Here is an 18,951-nt window from a genome sequence, read left to right as displayed (position 1 = left end):
AAGGTTCATCAGTGTTCGCAGAATGCAAAGACTGTCCTTTTCATTCCTACCTGGTACATGATGGAAGTCAGGGATGCATTTATCACCACGACACCATCTTTCAGGGCTTTCACGACGTGGTAAGATCCATTCACAGTAGTTAGCTGCTCTTCAAAGTACTCCCTTAGGAACTGGCACATAATCTTAATATTCTGAAAATCAGCCCAACAGTAACACAAACCCGAAGAAATGTTTTATTCCCTAAAGCTACCTTAATCCCAAAGCATTAAAGAAAAAAAAAAAGTGTGGCTATGCATTCTGGACAAAGAAATAAAAACAAAATCTTTGCTTTCCCTAATGAAAATTCTAAGTTGGAAAGATGCAATTTTAAAATGGTACTAGTTTTTAAAAGATCTGTTAGTGGCCAGTAAACAGAAAGAGTCAAAGTTTGGGTAGATTTTAGTGTGATTTGTGCCATTCCATAAGTTGACAGTTCTCAAGAAAAAAGAAGATGCTAGAGACCGTGTAGAACACTTCACACCTGATATTCACACCAATACTCTCACCACCACAAAACTGTGGCACCCATCTCTGAATGAAGCTGTAGAACAGGGGTCGGGAACCTATGGCTCGTGAGCCAGATGTGGCTCTTTTGATGGCTGCATCTGGCTCGCAGACAAATCTTTAATAAAAAAATGTTAAAAATATAAAACATTCTCATGTATTACAATCCATTCATTTCCTACCATTCATGTTCATGGTTGCAGGTGCTGGAACCAATCACAGCTATCCTCCAGGACAACACCAAATTTTTATTGGATAATGCCTAACGTACACAGGTTGTTGTATGGCTCTCACAGAATTACATTTTAAAATATGTGGTGTTCATGGCTCTCTCAGCCAAAAAGGTTCCCGACCCCTGCTGTAGAATGAGGATCTCCTTCAAAGAGTTATCACTGGTGCTCTGTTCAGTTCTTTTCTATAATTCTGACTAAATTTTAACTTTTACTTCTGGCTTAGCATTCCTCAAGGACAGAGCTATTTAATAATAATAATAATAATAATAATATAGTAACTTGCATTTCCAAAGGTAAAATCTGGAAGTAGAAGAAAAATGGTTTCCAACCCCCCTACCCCCCAAAATGGCTCACTCAAAGAGTTATCTGTGCCTGACCAGGCAGTGGCACAGTACATACAGCATTGGCCTGGGACTCTAAGGATGTAGGCTCAAAACCCTGAGGTCGCCAGCTTGAGCGCAGGCTCATCTGGCTTGAGAACAAGCTCACCAGCTTGAGTGGGGTGGCTTCCTTGAGCATGGGATCACTGGCTCAGCTGGAGTCCCCCTACTCCCCGGTCAAGGCACATATGAGAAGCAATCAATGAACAATTAAGGTGCAGTAATTATGAGTTGATGCTTCTCTCCCTTCCTATCTGTCTGTCTCTGTCTGTTCCTGTCTCTCTCACAAGAAAAAAAAAAAGGTTATCCATACAAGGTGTTAGAAAGATACAAAAGAGAGACTCACATCTGAAATATAGATCTTTGTGCTGCTTTTATCAAACACCTCTATTGTAATGACATACACCTGTCCTACCTCTAGACTCCAACGGTCTCCTGGCTGGACTGTGAAACCTATACACAAATCAAGAAACAAAAATATTAGAGGTTGTCAAAGTAATCCTGGAGTTCACACTATCAAATTGTAATGTAATTTGAGGTTCCAAAATCCTGATTTAACTGAGCTCAGATATAAAGAAATACTTTCAGTTATATCTGTACATAAAAATAAACCATAATTGTGCTCATCCATAATGTGAGGCAAGATTTTAGCTTTTTAGAGTCAGACTCACTGTTTCAAATGGTCTAAAGACATTTGGTTTCTTTTTGTCTTATATAAAGTCTCTTTTCCTACCCAATATTGTATTATATGGATCTTTATATTTTCCCACAGTATGTTTCAAGATGCTTCACTCTTGCAGAGAGGACATAACCAGAACAATGTGTAAAAACATGTCAAAGTAAGATTGAACTGAAAGTTAATTAGGTCTCATAATGAAGTCTAAAGAAGCGCTATAGTTTTTTAAAATAATTTTTTAGAGAGAGACAGGAATATTGAATCTTGTATGTGCCCTGACTGGGAATTGAACCAGTAACCTCTGTGCTTCAGGACAATGCTCTAACCCAGGGGTCTCAAACTTGCGGCCCACGGGCCGCATGCGGCCCGCAGACTAATCCACGAAGTTCAAAATATTTTGGATAAAATTAAGTAAGACTAGGGGCCTACTTGTATTTTTCATTTCTCTAGCATCCTAGCTAGATATTAGCTTAGTTAACAGCAGTTGTGATGCGAACTACAGTTTCTGGTCGTTTTGTGACACTGAGTAAACTATATGTACGATTGTGCTTGTTGTACTGATTTTTTTTTGTTTTCAATTGCAGTGAGAAAAGTATTGTGTAACAGTTGCCTTTTGTAGATCTAGTGCGGCCTGCAGAACGGCTGTGAGCTTGCTCTGCGGCCCACATGCTGAGTTGAGTTTGAGACCCCTGCTCTAACCAACCAAGCTATCCAGCCAAAGCAAAGCACTGTAGTTTTTAATGCATTCATTTTAGCTATTTAGCTTTCAGAAAATAATTATCTAAAAATACCTAACCCTGACCAGGAAGTGGCACAGTGGATAGAGCATCAGACTGGGATGCAGAGGGCCCAGGTTCAAAACCCCGAGGTTGCTGGTTTGAGCATGGGCTCATCCAGCTTGAGTTCAGGAACACCAGCTTGAGGACAGGCTCACTAGCTTGAGCTCAGGGTCGTTGGCTTGAGAGTGTGATCATAGACATGACCCCACGGTTACTGGCTTGAGCTCATAGCTCTCTGGCTTGAAGCCCAAGGACACTGGCTTGAGCCCAAGGTCACTGGCTTGAGCAAGGGGTCACTTGCTCTGCTGTAGCCCCCCAGTCAAGGCACATATGAGAAAGCAATTAATGAACATACTAAGGAGCCGCAAAGAAGAATTTGCTTCTCATCTCTCTCCCTTCCGGTCTGTCTATCCCTATCTGTCCCCCTCTCTCTCTTTCTGTCTCTGTCACAAAAAAATAAAAATAAAAATACCTAAAAATCCAGGCTCTACAACATATATGGTGCAATTTGGAAGTCCAGACACAGATCGCATATGGACATCTTAATTTTTACTTAAGGAAATCATATGAGCTAGAGATGAGTGAAAAGAGAAATATCAGCTACCAAAAGAAAAAGAAAATAAACCCACAAACAAAAATTCTATCTTTCACTATCCTTTGAAAAGCAAAAGCTTAAATGTGTACACTTCTGAGAAAAGGCTGAAGGACTCAGTAATCACAGGACTCAGGTATTTTTGAATTTCAAATTTGAGGATTATGGAATGAGAGAGAATAAAAAGACCATGCTGTATGCTTTTAGTATTCATTTAGCTACAGAACTCTTTACCCAAATAAATCTTACATAGAAGCCCGTTATGAAAAGCAGGACAAAGTGACATGACTCTGGCTGAAGATATCAACAGTGGTGATGCAGGAATAGGGAGGGGCATGATTTGCTATCCAGCCTTGGGTTCTGTAGACTGTTTTAAAAATCAATAATTCAGGAGGCGGGGAGAGGCAGGTGCGGGGCAGGCTCAGGCACCGAGCAGTCCCCACCCGTGGTGAGAAGAGGTGTTGGGACCACAGCCCGGGAAGCGGTCGCCAAGGCAAATATCCCTGATGAATATAGATGTTAAAATCCTCAACAAAATATTAGCAAACCGGATCTAACAATATATGGAAAAAATCATACACCATGATCAAATGGGATTTATTCTGGGGAGGCAAGGCTGGTACAATATTCACAAATCTATCAATGTTATTCATCACATAAACAAAAGGAAGGAGAAAAACCACATGATAATTTCAATAGATGCAGAAAAAGTATTTGATAAAATCCAGCACCCATTCATGATCAAAACTCTCAACAAAGTGAAAATACAGGGAACATACCTCAACATGATAAAAACCATCTATGACAAACCCACAGCCAACATCATACTCAATGGGCAAAAATTAAAAGAAATCCCCTTATGATCAGGAACAAGGCAGGGGTGCCCCCTTTCACCACTCTTATTCAACATAGTCCTAGAAGTCCTAGCCACAGCAATCAGACAAGAAGAAGAAATAAAAGGCATTCAAGTTGGAAAAGAAGAAGTAAAGCTATCATTATTCGCAGATGATATGATATTGTATATAGAAAATCCTGAAGTCTCAGTCAAAAAACTATTGGACCTGATAAATGAATTCAGCAAGGTGGCATGACATAAAATTAATACTCAGAAATCAGAGGCATTTTTATACACCAACAATGAACAGTCAGAAAGAGAAATTAAGGAAGCAATCCCCTTCACTATTACAACCAAAAAAATAAAGTACCTAGGAGTACATTTAACCAAGGAGACTAAAGACTTGTACTCAGAAAATTATAAAACATTGATAAAAGAAATCAAGAAAGATACAAACAAGTAGAAGCATATACTGTGCTCATGGTTAGGAAGAATAAACATCATTAAAATGTCTATATTACCCAAAGCAATTTATAAATTCAATGCAATACCAATTAAAATACCAATGATATACTTTAAAGATATAGATCACATATTCCAAAAATTTATATGGAACCAAAAGAGAACACAAATAGCCTCAGCAATCTTAAAAAAGAAGAATAAAGGGGGAGGTATCACACTTCCTGATATCAAGCTATACTACAAGGCCATTGTTCTCAAAACAGCCTGGTACTGGCCCTGGCCAGTTGGCTCAGCGGTAGAGCGTCGGCCTGGTGTGCAGGGGACCCGGGTTCGATTCCCGGCCAGGGCACATAGGAGAAGCGCCCATTTGTTTCTCCACCCCCCCTTCCTTCCTCTCTGTCTCTCTCTTCCCCTCCCGCAGCCAAGGCTCCATTGGAGCAAAGATGGCCCGGGCACTGGGGATGGCTCCTTGGCCTCTGCCCCAGGCGCTAGAGTGGCTCTGGTCACGGCAGAGCGACGCCCATGAGGGCAGAGCATCGCCCCTTAGTGGGCAGAGCGTAGCCCCTGGTGGGCGTGCCGGGTGGATCCTGGTCGGGCGCATGCGGGAGTCTGTCTGACTGTCTCTCCCCGTTTCCAGCTTCAGAAAAATACAAAAAAAACAAAACAAAACAAAAAAAACAGCCTGGTACTGGCATACAGGCACATAGATCAATGGAACAGAACAGAGAACCCAGAAATAAACCCACAGCTCTATGGACAACTGATATTTGACAAAGGAGGTAAGGGCATACAATGGAGTAAAGACAGCCTCTTCAAAAAATGGTGTTGGGAAAATTGGACAGCAACCTGCAAAAAAATGAAACTAGACCACCATCTTACACCATTCACAAAAATAAACTCAAAATGGATAAAAGACTTAAATGTAAGGTGTGAAACCATAAGCATCTTAGAAGAAAACATAGGCAGTAAGTTCTCTGACATCTCTCGCAGAGATATATTTGCTGATTTATCTCCATGGACAAGGAAAATAAAAGACAGGATAAACAAATGGGACTATATCAAACTAAAAAGCTTTTGCACAGCCAAAGACAATAAGAACAGAATAAAAAGACAAACTACACAATGGGAAAACATATTTGACAGTACGTCTGATAAGGGGTTAATAAACAAAATTTATAAAGAACTTGTAAATCTCAACACCAGAAAGACAAACAATCCAATAAAAAATGGGCAAAAGAAATGAATAGACACTTCTCCAAAGAAGACATACAGATGGCAAATAGGCACATGAAAAAATGCTCAACATCACTAATCATTAGAGAAATGCAAATTAAAACCACAATGAGATATCACCTCACACCAGTCAGAATGGCGCTCATCAACAAAATAACACAAAATAAGTGCTGGCGAGGATGTGGAGAAAAGGGAACCCTCCTATACTGCTGGTGGGAATGCAGACTGGTGCAGCCTCTGTGGAAAACAGTATGGAGATTCCTCAAAAAATTGAAAATCGAACTGCCTTTTGACCCAGCCATCCCACTTTTAGGAATATACCCCAAGAACACCACAGAATGGTTTCAGAAGAAGAAATGTACCCCCATGTTTATGGCAGCATTGTTCACAATAGCGAAGATCTGGAAACAGCCCAAGTGTCCATCAGAGGACGAGTGGATTAAAAAGCTTTGGTAGGCCCTGGCTGGTTGGCTCAGTGGTAGAGCGTCGGCCTGGCGTGCAGAAGTCCCGGGTTCGATTCCCAGCCAGGGCACACAGGAGAAGCGCCCATCTGCTTCTCCACCCCTCCCCCTCTCCTTCCTCTCTGTCTCTCTCTTCCCCTCCCGCAGCTGAAGCTCCATTGGAGCAAAGATGGCCAGGGCGCTGGGGATGGCTCCTTGGCCTCTGCCCCAGGCACTAGAGTGGCTCTGGTCGCAACAGAGTGACACCCCGGTGGGACAGAGCATCGCCCCCTGGTGGGCAGAACGTCGCCCCCTGGTGGGCGTGCCGGGTGGATACCGGTCGGGCGCATGCGGGAGTCTGTCTGACTGTCTCTCTTCAGAGAAATACAAAAAAAAAAAAAAAAAGCTTTGGTACATATATACTATGGAATGTTACTCAGCCATAAGAAATGACGACATCGGATCATTTACAGTAACATGGATGGACCTTGATAACATTATATGGAGTAAAATAAGTAAATCAGAGAAAACTAAGAACTATATGAACCCATGCATAGATGGGACATAAAAATGAGATTCAGAGACATGGACAAGAATGTGATGGTAACAGGGAGTGGGGTGAAGGGGTGGGGAGGGGGCGAGGAAGGAGAGGGAGGGGGTAGAGGGACGGTAGGGGCACAAAGAAAATGAGAGAGAAGGTGACAGAAGACAATTTGACTTTGGGTAAGGGGTATGCAGCATAATCAAAGGTCAAAATAATCTGGAGATGTTTTCTCGGAACATATGTACCCTGATTTATCAATGTCACTGCATTAAAATTAATTTAAAAAATTTATCCCAGAAAGAGAGAGATGCTTGACAAGCTATACATATTGTATTTAGAATCAGGTTAGGCTGGTGCCTCAGCAAAATCTCCATTTCCAGGTAGACAGGGAGATTAGAGCTGAATAAACAAATCCATCTATCAAACAATGTAACAGTAATCTAAAAAGTAAAAACCTAGATCTTTGAATATTCCACTTAAAACTTCTCCATAAAGGCTCCTAGCTGTTTATAGTATATGATCTAAATGTCCTATCTAGGTATACAGGACCACCAATATGTTTCAAAATATTCTTTCTTTACTAAACTTCCCATTTATTTTCAAGACTGTATACTTTTTCCATTCAAATGGGTAAACTACCTATCCTTTGTGACCCTCTTTAAATAACACTTCCTGGGACTCCTCCAGTTAGCCTCACAATTTCTCTCTCAAATTTGATTTCCAAGTATTTTACATAAGAAGTCAGCCTTAAACTCAACTTCTACTATTCAGGCTGAACATTCCAGACTCTTTGAGGACAGAGGAGCAGCATATGTGTATTACTACTGTAGTCTCAATTTAGTGCTTTGCACATGAAAGGTGTTCATTAAGAGTACAATAACTTATTCAAAAAGAAAATAAATTGGCTTTATAATAAAATAAGCCAAATAAAAATCTGGAAAATAAATATATATATAAAAATAAAAAAGTAAATATTTTTGAAAAGATACTTTATATGTATATGAATTCCATATTGATAGCTCTTTTAATGTTGGCAAAAAATCTTGTGTCAAAAAGGAGAAAGAGACATTATAATAAGTTACCATAACATACAAACTACAAAGCTACTCAGGTTTTGTCATTTACTCTTCTTTGTATTTTACAGGATATTGGTAATTTGCAATAATAGTTAGGCATTTTCTAGAATGATTTCTGCATGCCATTACAAGATATTATAAACTGAAAATATAGTAGAGTAGTGTTTGTAATAAAGAAATTTTTGGGGAAAAAATCAATAATTCGCCTGACCAAGTAGTGGTGCAGTGGATAGAGCATCAGCCTGGGACGCTGAGGACCCAGGTTCAAAACCCTGAGGTTGTCGGGTTAAGTGTGGGGCTGTCAGCTTAAGCGTGGGATTGTAGACATGATCCCATGGTCGCTGAGCTCAAAGGTGGCTGGCTTGAGTAAGGGGTCACTGGCTCTGCTGGAGCCCCCTGGTCAAGGCATATATGAGAAAGCAATCAATGAACAACTAAGGTACCCGCCAAGTATGAGTTGATACTTCTTATCTCTCTCCCTTCTTGTGTGTCTGTCCCTGTCTGTCCCCCACCTCTAAAAACAATAAATAAAAATCACAAATTGATTTTCTATTATGTGCAGCAAATCTTTAATACCTTTTCCACCAAAGTTACTTCTAGGTCACTTATGCATCATACTACTTATTACCCCCTTCATTTAAATTCAAACAGAAATATAAATTTATTCTGCTATCCATCTATACAGATCTAATTAGCAAGACAGAGATAGAGGCAGAGAGATGAGAAACATCAACTCATAGTTGCAGCACTTTGGTTGTTCATTGATTGCTTCTCATACGTGCCTTGACCAGGAAGGCTCTAGCTGAGCCAGTGACCCTATGCTCGATCCAGCGACCTTTAAACTCAAGCCAGTGACCATGGGGTCATTTGTATAATCCCTTACTCAAGCTGGCAACCTCAGAGTTTTGAACCTGGGTTCTCAGTGTCCCAGGTTGATGCTGTATGAGGGATGAAACTTTTAAAGCTGCCTCAGTACTCCAGATAAGCTGCACATATAATACAATTGACATGCTAATTAAAGATGACTTTTATCTATTTATTAAAGTAAATCTGTTAAAAACTGAAAAGATATCTGTATGCCAATCTTGGTTTGATTCTGATATGTACTCTAATATAACAGAAGAAAATCCAGAAATGCAACCTTCTTTTCATTTTACAGAATGAAGAAACATCTCGATAGGTCTCTAAACCAATTCATTTCTCTGTTATCAAACTAAGACATCTTTCATCTAATCTTTCTACCTGTTCTAAATCTCATTTTCTCTTGCCCCTCAGAAATCTTGCCCTTTCTCCCATATCTCTCCCACCTCTCTCTGTTTAACTTACAGACATATTTCTCCTACATTAAAATAGTTCTCACATCTTGGCCCTGGCCAGTTGTCTCAGTGGTAGAGCATCAGCTCAGCCCAGCATGTGGAAATCCCAGGTTTTATTCCTGGTTAGGGCACACAGAAGAAGAACCCATTTGCTTCTCCATCCCTCCCTCTCTCCTTTCTCTCTGTCTCTCTCTCCCCTCCCACAGCCAAGGTTTTATTGGAGCTAAGTTGGCCCAGGTGCTGAGGATGGCTCTATGGCCTCTGCCTCAGGTGCTAGAATGGCTCTGGTTGCAACAGAGCAACATCCCAGATGGGCAGAGCATTGCCCCTTAGTGGGTTTGCTGGGTGGATCCTGGTCAGGCACCTGCGGGAGTCTGTCTCTCTGCCTCCCTACTTCTCATTTCAGAAAAATACAAAAAAATAAAAAAAGTTCTCATGACTTTTTCAAATTTCTACTTAATTGATAAAGTTACCCAAGACTTTCTAGTTACTTCTGTCTCTATCTTTTTTTTTTTTTTTTTTGCAAAGCATCATGGATTTTTTTTTTTTTAATTTTTATTTATTCATTTTAGAGAGGAGAGGGAGAGACAGAGAGAGGGGGGGGGTAGGAGCTGGAAGAATCAACTCCCATATGTGCCTTGACCAGGCAAGCCCAGGGTTTTGAACCGGCGACCTCAGCATTTCCAGGTCAAGGCTTTATCCACTGCGCCACCACAGGTCAGGCTCTGTCTCTATCTTTATCTCAGTCTTTTCTCTACTTATTTCTCCTGAGGAACAGTCTCACTTGGTTACCATGAAGCTCCTCTCTCCTGGTTTTCCTATTTTTAAACATTCTTTCTGGGCTGCCTTCAGAGTTTCTCTTCTTCCACGTGAACCTTAAAAGCTGGTATTAAACAATTTTGACCTTGGCCTGACCAGTGGTGGCACAGTAAATTGAGTGTTGGCCCAGGACACTAAGGGCCTCAGTTTGAAACCCCGAGGCCACAGGCTAGAGCATGGGCTTGTTGGCTTGAGGGTAGGCTTGCCAGCTTGAGGACAGGATCATTGACATGGACCAAAGTCACTGACTTGAGCCCATAGGTGCTGGCTTAAAGCTCAAAGTTTCTGGCTTGAACTAGGGGTCACTGGCTTGGCTTGAGCCCCCGGGTCAAAGCATGTGTGAGAAGCAATCAATAAAACACTAAAGTGAAGCAACTATGAGTTGATGCTTCTCATCTATCTCCTCCCCCTCAAAAAAAAAAATTCTGTCTGTGGCCCTCTTCTCTTCTCACTCTATAGACCCTCACTAGATGATTCTGTCTACAACAACAGCTTCAACTATCACCTATCTAGAAATTGATAATCTTCAAATATCTTTTTTTGTCCTGAATTTTTCACCTCTACATACCTAAATTTTTTGCTTGAATGTCTATCACCAGATAATTCAAATTAACATCTAAAACACTAAACTAGTTTTCTTTTCCCTTAAACCTGTTCCTTCTCTTATACTACCCAGCTCTATGAACAGTATCACCAGCCACCCTAAGCCAGATGCTGGAACAATTTATGAAGTCACCATTCATGTCTTCAAGAAAGACATAAATAGATAAATATAATGTATTTTGATATTTACTACTTTGGAATAAATATGAGCTGAGAATATTTTTTTAAATTTTATACCGTATTTTTCACTCCATAAGATGTACCTGACCATAAGACACACCTAGGACTTTAAGGAGGAAAATAAGAAAAAAAATATTCTGAACCAAATGGTGTGTTAAAATATTTAATAAAATACCGTATTTTTCATTCCATAAAATGCATGGGCATTTTCCCTTCCACTTTTGTGGGGGAATAGTGCAGCTTATGGAGCTAAAAATATGGTAAGTCTGCCTGGTGAATTCAGAGAAGTGCCTGGCACACATTTGGGGCTCAATCATTATTAATGACTTAGTTTGTTTTGTAGATCCTATTATATTTTTTGACAAATATCCTAAGCACCTTAAAACAATTGGAGAACAAACCACTTTGGATCAAAAACCCTCCTTAACATAAAAATATTAACATAAACAGCTAATTAACACTATTTCTAGAAGAATTACTGTATCTTTCAAGCCTGATGGGTTCTAATTCTGAGTAAGCCTACTATGCCCTGCATAATTTACTCCCTCCCCTACTCTAGTTCGCCTGCTACTACTTTTCCCTGATTCTCTGCACTTCAGGCTCATGTCTTCCTTGCTCTTCTTAAAACATGCCAGATATACTCCTGCTTCAGAACCTTTGCAATTTCTATTTCCTCTTCCTAGAGCTCTTTCACTCAGATAGCTGAATGGCCCTTTGCTCCAATGTTGCCTTATCAAAGAGGACTTACCTAACTTCCTTGAGTAAAATAGTGGTCTATATCCTCAGAGCTTAGAACAATGTTGAACATATAGCAGTAATATAATATTTGCTGAATAAATTAATTTCTTTCAGAGTTAAATATTCAAAGGTAGGAAATGTTTCAAAATCAAACACTGAGATATAAAATTCTAATGTTTCAATTATCTGAGAATTTAAATCCTCATTCTGTTCTTTTTTCTTTTTTGAGAGAAAGATAGAGGGACAGGAAGAGAGAGAGACGAGAAGCATCAACTCATAGTTGTGGTACCTCAGTTGTTCATTGATTGCTTTCTCATATGTGCCTTGACTGGAGAGCTCCAGCTGAGCCAGTGACCCCTTGCTTAAACCAGCAACTTTGGGCTCAAGCCAGAGACCATAGGGTCATGTCTATGATCTCACATTCAAGCCAGCGACCCCGCACTCATGCTGGCAACCATGTGTTCCGAACCTGGGTCCTCAGCATCCCAAGCAGATGCTCTATCCACTGCGCCACTGTCTGGTCAGGTTCTTTCTGTTTTGTTTCCATCAACTACAATAAAGCTCTATATATCTCTCTCTGTTATATCCTTACAGAGTAGGTTTAGTGAATTTTTAAAAAATTACTCTCAACAAATATTAATTAGCCATCTTTTCTCAATTATTCATGTAAAAATAGTAAAGAACAAATTAATAAACTTCATAAGTTCCTCCAAACTCTGTTTTCCCCAGTCTCAATTTCACTGAGCTTGCAAATAAGCACTAAAATCAATAGATCCTAAGCTCCAACTATTTTCTCTACCTACCCTCTGTAGAAATTATAATAATAATTTATAGTTCTGCCTGACCAGGCAGTGGCGCAGTGAATAGAGCGTTGGACTGAGATACAGAGGACCCAAGTTCGAGACCCCGATGTCGCCAGCTTGAGTGTGGGCTCATCTGGTTTGAGCAAAGCTCACCAGCTTGGACCCAAGGTCTCTGGCTCGAGCGAGGGGTTACTCGGTCTGCTGAAGGCCTGCCATCAAGGCATATATGAGAAAGCAATCAATGAACAACTAAGGTGTCGCAACGAAAAACTGATGATTGATGCTTCTCACCTCTCTCCATTCCTGTCTATCTGTCCCTATCTATCCCTCTTTCTGACTCTTTCTCTGTCCCTATAAAAAAAAAAAAATTATAGTTCTTTGTTAAAACAAAACCTATAGAAAATAAGTGTAGTGGTATTATAATCACTCAACAAATTATTTTTTACCAAAGAACAACATGTCTAGGCATGCTGAGGGAAAGGTATATTGGCAGGCTAAAACTTGAATGAAAGGATACTTTTATGAACAAAGATAAGATTAGTTTGGCCCAGTTGGACAGCAGTCACCACGGCTGTCTTCTCATCCAGTAAAGCCACTTTCCCAGAAGGAGACTCATTATATGCAATTCTATGGTCTTGTAATTCCAGTGTATAATGTTCCAGGGGAAACTCCATCTCTGAAAGACATGAAAGTTACATAAATATAAAGAGAGAAGCCATTCCAGTAGACAACAGTGTATTATTTAGCATATTATTTAGGATTTTAAAAGGAAAATCAGGAAGCAGCCTAGATAAGAGTATTATCTGCTTGTAATTTCCTTCCCACTATAATGAATTCCTATATATAGCCATTTGTGGGGATTACTATATAATTTTATCATTGGTATTGTTTGTATTCTTACAAACCAGTGAACTGAGAGTAGCATAAGGAATCCCACTAGGTAAGTTAGGAAAGGGTTAATGTTAATAAAGTCAATGCACATTTTATAAACTCACTGGGACTTTTGGGGTCAATACAGTATTAAATTTTCAGTTAGGCCCTGGCCGGTTGGCTCAGTGGTAGAGCGTTGGCCTGGTGTGCAGAAGTCCCAGGTTCGATTCCCAGCCAGGGCACACAGGAGAAGCACCCATCTGCTTCTCCACCCCTCCCCCTCTCCTTCCTCTCTGTCTCTCTCTTCCCCTCCCGCAGCGAGGCTCCATTGGAGCAAAGATGGCCCGGGCGCTGGGGATGGCTCCTTGGCCTCTGCCTGAGGCGCTGGAGTGGCTCTGGTCGCAACAGAGCAACGCCCCAGAGGGGCAGAGCATCGCCCCCTGGTGGGCAGAACGTCGCCCCCTGGATGGTGTGCCGGGTGGATCCCGGTCGGGAGCATGCGGAAATCTGTCTGACTGTCTCTCCCCGCTTCCAGCTTCAGAAAAATACAAAAAGAAAAAAAAAATTCAGTTAATGGCTTGACCAGGCAGTAGCACAGTGGGTAGAGCGTCGGGCTGGGACGTGGAGGGCCCAGGTTTGAGACCCCGAGGTCACCAGCTTGAGCACGGGCTCATCTGGTTTGAGCAAGGCTCACCAGCTTGAGCCCAAGGTCGCTGGCTTGAGCAAGGGGTCACTCGGTCTGCTGTAGCCCCCGGTCAAGGCACATATGAGAAATCAATCAATGAACAACTAAGAAACCGCAATGAAGAATTGATGTTTCTCATCTCTCTCCCTTCCTGTCTGTCTGTCCCTATCTGTCCCTCTCTCTGACTCTCTCTGTCTCTGCCACCAAAAAAAAAAAAAAAAAAATTTCAGTTAATGAACTGAATTTCTCAAGAAACAACTTTGGCGAAGATTATTTAAGTTCCTTCTGGTAAAGTTTCTTCACTTGCCCTACAGAAGCTAGTAAGTTTTTGGTTGTTGTTTTAATAGAGAATTTAGATGCCTATGGTAAATGAAGCTAAAGAATCAAACTATAGCATTTAAATTAAGATATGGGAACTATCTCTGTCCAGTATTAGCTCTAGTATAGCAATTAGGGAATATTTTATCACAAAATCTAAAAAAGATTTTGCATACATTACATGGAGCTACTACTCATGTTGTCAGCAGAAAGGATTTGGGAGATGTTAATTTTAGAAAAAAAAATAGATCACCTTACCTGTCACTCTTCCCTGAACCAATTTTGCAACTCGGTATTTAATATATGCTCCTACTAAGAGATGAATATCATGGGATGGTACAAGAAACACATTTTCCAAAACAAGCAGACGTATCAATGCTGCTGTCACTTTCTAAAAGAGGAAGGAAAAAAACCAAAGTTTCCAAACTTTAGGAAAAATTCTCAAGGCCACCTTCCTTGTTAAAACTTTACTGCTTATGTTTCTTTTAAAACATTTAATAAAGATTTTAAAATGCTTTCTTAATCACACATCATAATTTTAGTTAGCCTTAAAAAGTGATCATGAATCTTAATACATTAACATTCTAAGTGATCATGAATTTTAATACTATATTAACTTTCTAAGTCACTCAAACTAAGAATAAAACATAATGAGCCTTTTAAAGAAGAGTAAGTAGGTAAATAAAAAGGCAAGTATGCTGAAATGAGAAAAGATAAGACTTAACTGTAATGCCACAGAAATTCTTTTAACCAGACTCCATTGACTTTCCAGATTAAGTTATACTCTATCTCCTGTTGAACATACTGATTCTTGTGAAGGCTTACCCAACACAAGATCGCTTTGCTACTCTCTAGGATATCCAAACACTTGTATTCCTGCCACTTGCATTAATGCTAACCAAAAGACTTTTTTTCTCTCCAAACCTATTTATGCCAGTTGCACTTTGCGTGTGTGTGTGTGTGTGTGTGTCAGAGTCAGAGAGAGACAGAGAGAGGGACAGATAGGGACAGGAAGGGGAGAGATGAGAAGCATCAATTCTTCGTTGTGGCACCTTAGCTGTTCATTGATTGCTTTCTCATATGTGCCTTGACCGAGGGCTACAGCAGACCAAGTGACCCCTTGCTCAAGCCAGCGACCTTGGGCTCAAGCTAATGAGCCTTGCTCAAACTAGATGAGCCCGAGCTCAAGCCAGCGATCTTGGGGCTTCAAACCTGGGTCCTCTACATCCCAGTCCAACGCTCCATCCACTGTGCCACGGCCTGATCAGGCATGGCAGTTGCACTTTTAATTGTAATTTAAAATTATATAATTGGCCCTAGCTAGGTAGCTCAGTTGGTTAGAGCGTTAGTCCCCATATGCCAAGGTTGCAGGTTCCATCCCTGGTCAGGGCACATACAAGAATCAACCAATAATGCATAAATAAATGGAACAACAAATAGATATTTCTCTCTCTCTCCCTTTCTCCCTCTCTCTCAAAATAAATTTAAAAAATTATAATTATAATTAAATAAATAAATCATGGATGCAAAAATAGAGCACTTGTTCCTACAAAAAAGTTAAACGTTTTGAGCCTGACCAGTGGTGGCACAGTAGATAAAGCATCGACCTGAGACACTGAGGTTCCAGTTTCAAAACCTTAAGGTTGTAGGCTTGAACGCAGGCTCACCAGCTTGAGCACGAGGTTGCCAGCTTGAGCATAGGATCATAGACATGACCTCATCCTCACTGGCTTGAGCCAAAAGGTCACTGGCATGAAGCCCAAGGTCGATGGCTTGAGCCTAAGGTTGCTGGCTTGAGCAAGGGGTCACTGGCTCAGCTTGAGCCCCCAGTCAAGGCCCATATGAGAAAACAATCAATGAACAACTAAAGTGATGCAACTACAAGTTGATGCTTCTCCTCTCTTGCTCTGTTTCTCTCTTGCACTAGGAAAAAAATAGAGAATTTAAACATTTTGAGAAGTTAAAAGTAAGCTGCTCAAATATGCTGCTATCATATTAGGTGTGAGAAATTTTAAAATCCTTGAAAAATATAGAATATGTATTCAAATTGCTTCACATATGTCTAATTTTTCACTTCACTATAAAATGAAATGAAAATGAAAAGAAAAAAAACTAGAAACTAATTTATGGAAGAAAGAGTATGTATGTTTTTAACTATTGAACTTTTGGTCAAAGAAAGGTCTTGGACCTTTCTTTGTATTTGTAATTAGGTAATAAAATGTTTAAGGAAAACAAGGTGTGTTTTTTTATGTTTACCTATTCAAATGACTTTTTAAATTAAATGACTATTGGCCCAAATTATATTAGGTTAGAAACCTTCTACTCTAGTAAATATAAGAAACTATATTTTATGTAGTTAAGACCAGTAAATGAAAGTTTATAGTACAAACTTTTTACCTTATAAAATGGCTCATAAATTTGAACTTTTATGACAGCAGCACCAGTTCTAATACCAGACACCAAAATTAAATCTCCTTGTTTCTCTTCTTTTTCCATCTCAGCTATATAGGCTGGGGGAGAATATTCTGCTTCAGAGTATTTTAGAATCCTAAAGAGATTTAAAATAAGGTTTGTTTCTAATAGAATCAAACAATCAGTTTTCTTCCAAAGGGCACTAAGCACCTTTAAACATAGTTTCTTCAATGTCTCTATATTGTGTAAAAGGTTTTAAAATCTGTTTTCCACAAGGACTAGATAGATGAAAAGTATTTAATGTGCCTCTGGCTAAAACTGCTGTCAGACTAAAACCTGGATTATCTGAGAGCTATTTCTTGGTAGTGAGACAAAATTTCATACTATTTTCCAGTTACCGTACTGCAGCACGTGCAGATAGCTGGAACAAAATGGCCAGAAGATACACCTAACTCAAATAATTGTATAGTCCTGAGTGTGCGAACTCCTTTGCAATAGTTAAAATTAAACTATCATAAAGGTACTTATATCCACACCATACTAAATCTATATCCTACAATATCAAAGACATTCCCCCCACTAAATTTATCTCCTCCAAAAGAGTCTGGATAGCAGTAGTGTCAACGCCCACACAAATGATTGCTATTCAGTGTGCTGCAAAGGCAATTGTTTCCTTCTGAGACAGATGGTTTATGTTAGATTACAAAGTTACCTAATTTTGCAAGACAGTTCTTCTCTTGATGATTCATTATCCTGGGCAATGGTCCACTCAAATTTCATCCCTGCCAAACTACTAAAAGTATTTCCTGCAGAACAAGTAAAAAGCAGACAAGACAAAATCACATACTCAAAAACATTCAGGTATCTTAAACTAGAAAGGGAAACCTAACTAGAAAAATTTTAGGTCTGTTTTCATCAATAAGTAGAAATATATCATTAATAAATTAAAACACATATACCAGAAAGATCCCTACATAAACAATATTAAGTGTTGGCCCTGGCTGGTGGCTCTGTGGATAGAGCATCGGCCCAGCGTATGGACATCCCAGATCAATTCCCAGTCAGGGCACACAGGAAAAGTGACCATCTGCTTCTTTCTCCTTCTCTATCCCCCTTCTCTCCCTATTCTCCTACCGCAGGCAGTGGCTGGATTTGTTAGAGCATGGCCTGGGGAGCTGAGAATAGCTCGGTTGGTCTCCCTCGGTACTCAAGCATTGGCCCCAGACCGGGGTTGCCGAGTGGATCCTGGTTGGGGTACATGCAGGAATCTGCCCCACTATCTCCCCTCCTCTCACCTAAAAAAAAAAAAAAGCTTGCTGTACAAGCTTTCTGAAATTAAAAAGGATTCAAAATGATTTTCTTTTTTTTTATTTATTCATTTTTAGAGAGGAGAGAGAGAGGGAGAGAGAGAGAGAGAAGGGGGAGGAGCTGGAAGCATCAACTCCCATATGTGCCTTGACCAGGCAAGCCCAGGGTTTCGAACCAGCGACCTCAGCATCTCCAGGTTGATGCTTTATCCACTGCGCCACCACAGGTCAGGCTCAAAATGATTTTCTACTTGACAAAAGTTATGCCACTTTTTCTGTTTCTTTCTTTTTTTGTTTGTTTGTTTGTTTGTTTGGGGTGGGTTTTTTTTGCATTTTTCTGAAGCTGGAAACAGGGAGAGACAGACAGACTCCCGCATGTGCCCAACCGGGATCCACCCAGCACGCCCACCAGGGGGCGATGCTCTGCCCACCAGGGGGCGATGCTCTGCCCATCCTGGGCGTCGCCATGTTGCGACCAGAGCCACTCTAGCGCCTGAGGCAGAGGCCACAGAGCCATCCCCAGCGCCCGGGCCATCTTTGCTCCAATGGAGCCTTGGCTGCGGGAGGGGAAGAGAGAGACAGAGAAGAAGGCGCGGCGGAGGGGTGGAGAAGCAAATGGGCGCTTCTCCTGTGTGCCCTGGCCAGGAATCAAACCCGGGTCCTCCGCACGCTAGGCTGACGCTCTACCGCTGAGCCAACCAGCCAGGGCTCTGTTTCTTTTTATAGAAAGACCACCTAATAGTCTACCTCCCTAACAAAAATTTTACAGAAATAAGGTTCTAGCCTGACTGGTGGGGGCATGGTGGACTGGGCATCAGCCCGGGACTCTGAGGGCCCTGGTTTGAAATCCTGAATTCCAGCTAGAGAGCAGGCTCATGGGCTTGAGCACAGGGTCGCCAGCTTGAGCACAGGATCATCGACATGATACCAAGGTCACTGGATAGAGCCCAAAGGTCGCTGGCTTGAGCAAGGGGTCACTGGCTCAGCTTGAGTCCTCTGGTCAAAGCATGTATGAGAAGCAATCAATGAACAACGAAAGTGCTGCAACTACCAGTGATGCTTCTCATTCTGCTCCCCTTCCTGTCTCTCTCTCTCTCCAAAAAAAAA

At 40.8% G+C, this 18,951-nt stretch overlaps 1 protein-coding gene across 2 annotated transcripts in view; it reads right to left on the bottom strand.

The window, feature by feature from the left end:
- NUP210L (nucleoporin 210 like) overlaps nucleotides 1–18,951 on the bottom strand; it is a 148,838-nt gene that overhangs the window by 112,609 nt on the left and 17,278 nt on the right. For both annotated transcript variants that reach the window (XM_066262044.1, XM_066262045.1), the window contains exons 4-10: nucleotides 17,250–17,343; nucleotides 16,523–16,673; nucleotides 14,384–14,516; nucleotides 12,770–12,928; nucleotides 3,084–3,152; nucleotides 1,503–1,609; nucleotides 51–191 (exon numbers count right to left, since the gene is read on the bottom strand). In XM_066262044.1, the coding sequence (XP_066118141.1) occupies nucleotides 51–191; nucleotides 1,503–1,609; nucleotides 3,084–3,152; nucleotides 12,770–12,928; nucleotides 14,384–14,516; nucleotides 16,523–16,673; nucleotides 17,250–17,343 (854 nt within the window). The remainder of the gene's footprint in view (nucleotides 1–50; nucleotides 192–1,502; nucleotides 1,610–3,083; nucleotides 3,153–12,769; nucleotides 12,929–14,383; nucleotides 14,517–16,522; nucleotides 16,674–17,249; nucleotides 17,344–18,951) is intronic.

This window comes from Saccopteryx bilineata, chromosome 2, assembly GCF_036850765.1.
Source record: "Saccopteryx bilineata isolate mSacBil1 chromosome 2, mSacBil1_pri_phased_curated, whole genome shotgun sequence".
In the NCBI taxonomy this organism is placed as follows: domain Eukaryota; kingdom Metazoa; phylum Chordata; class Mammalia; order Chiroptera; family Emballonuridae; genus Saccopteryx; species Saccopteryx bilineata.
Note: the sequence above shows the minus strand (reverse complement) of the source record. Positions and strands in the feature narration are given on the sequence as shown.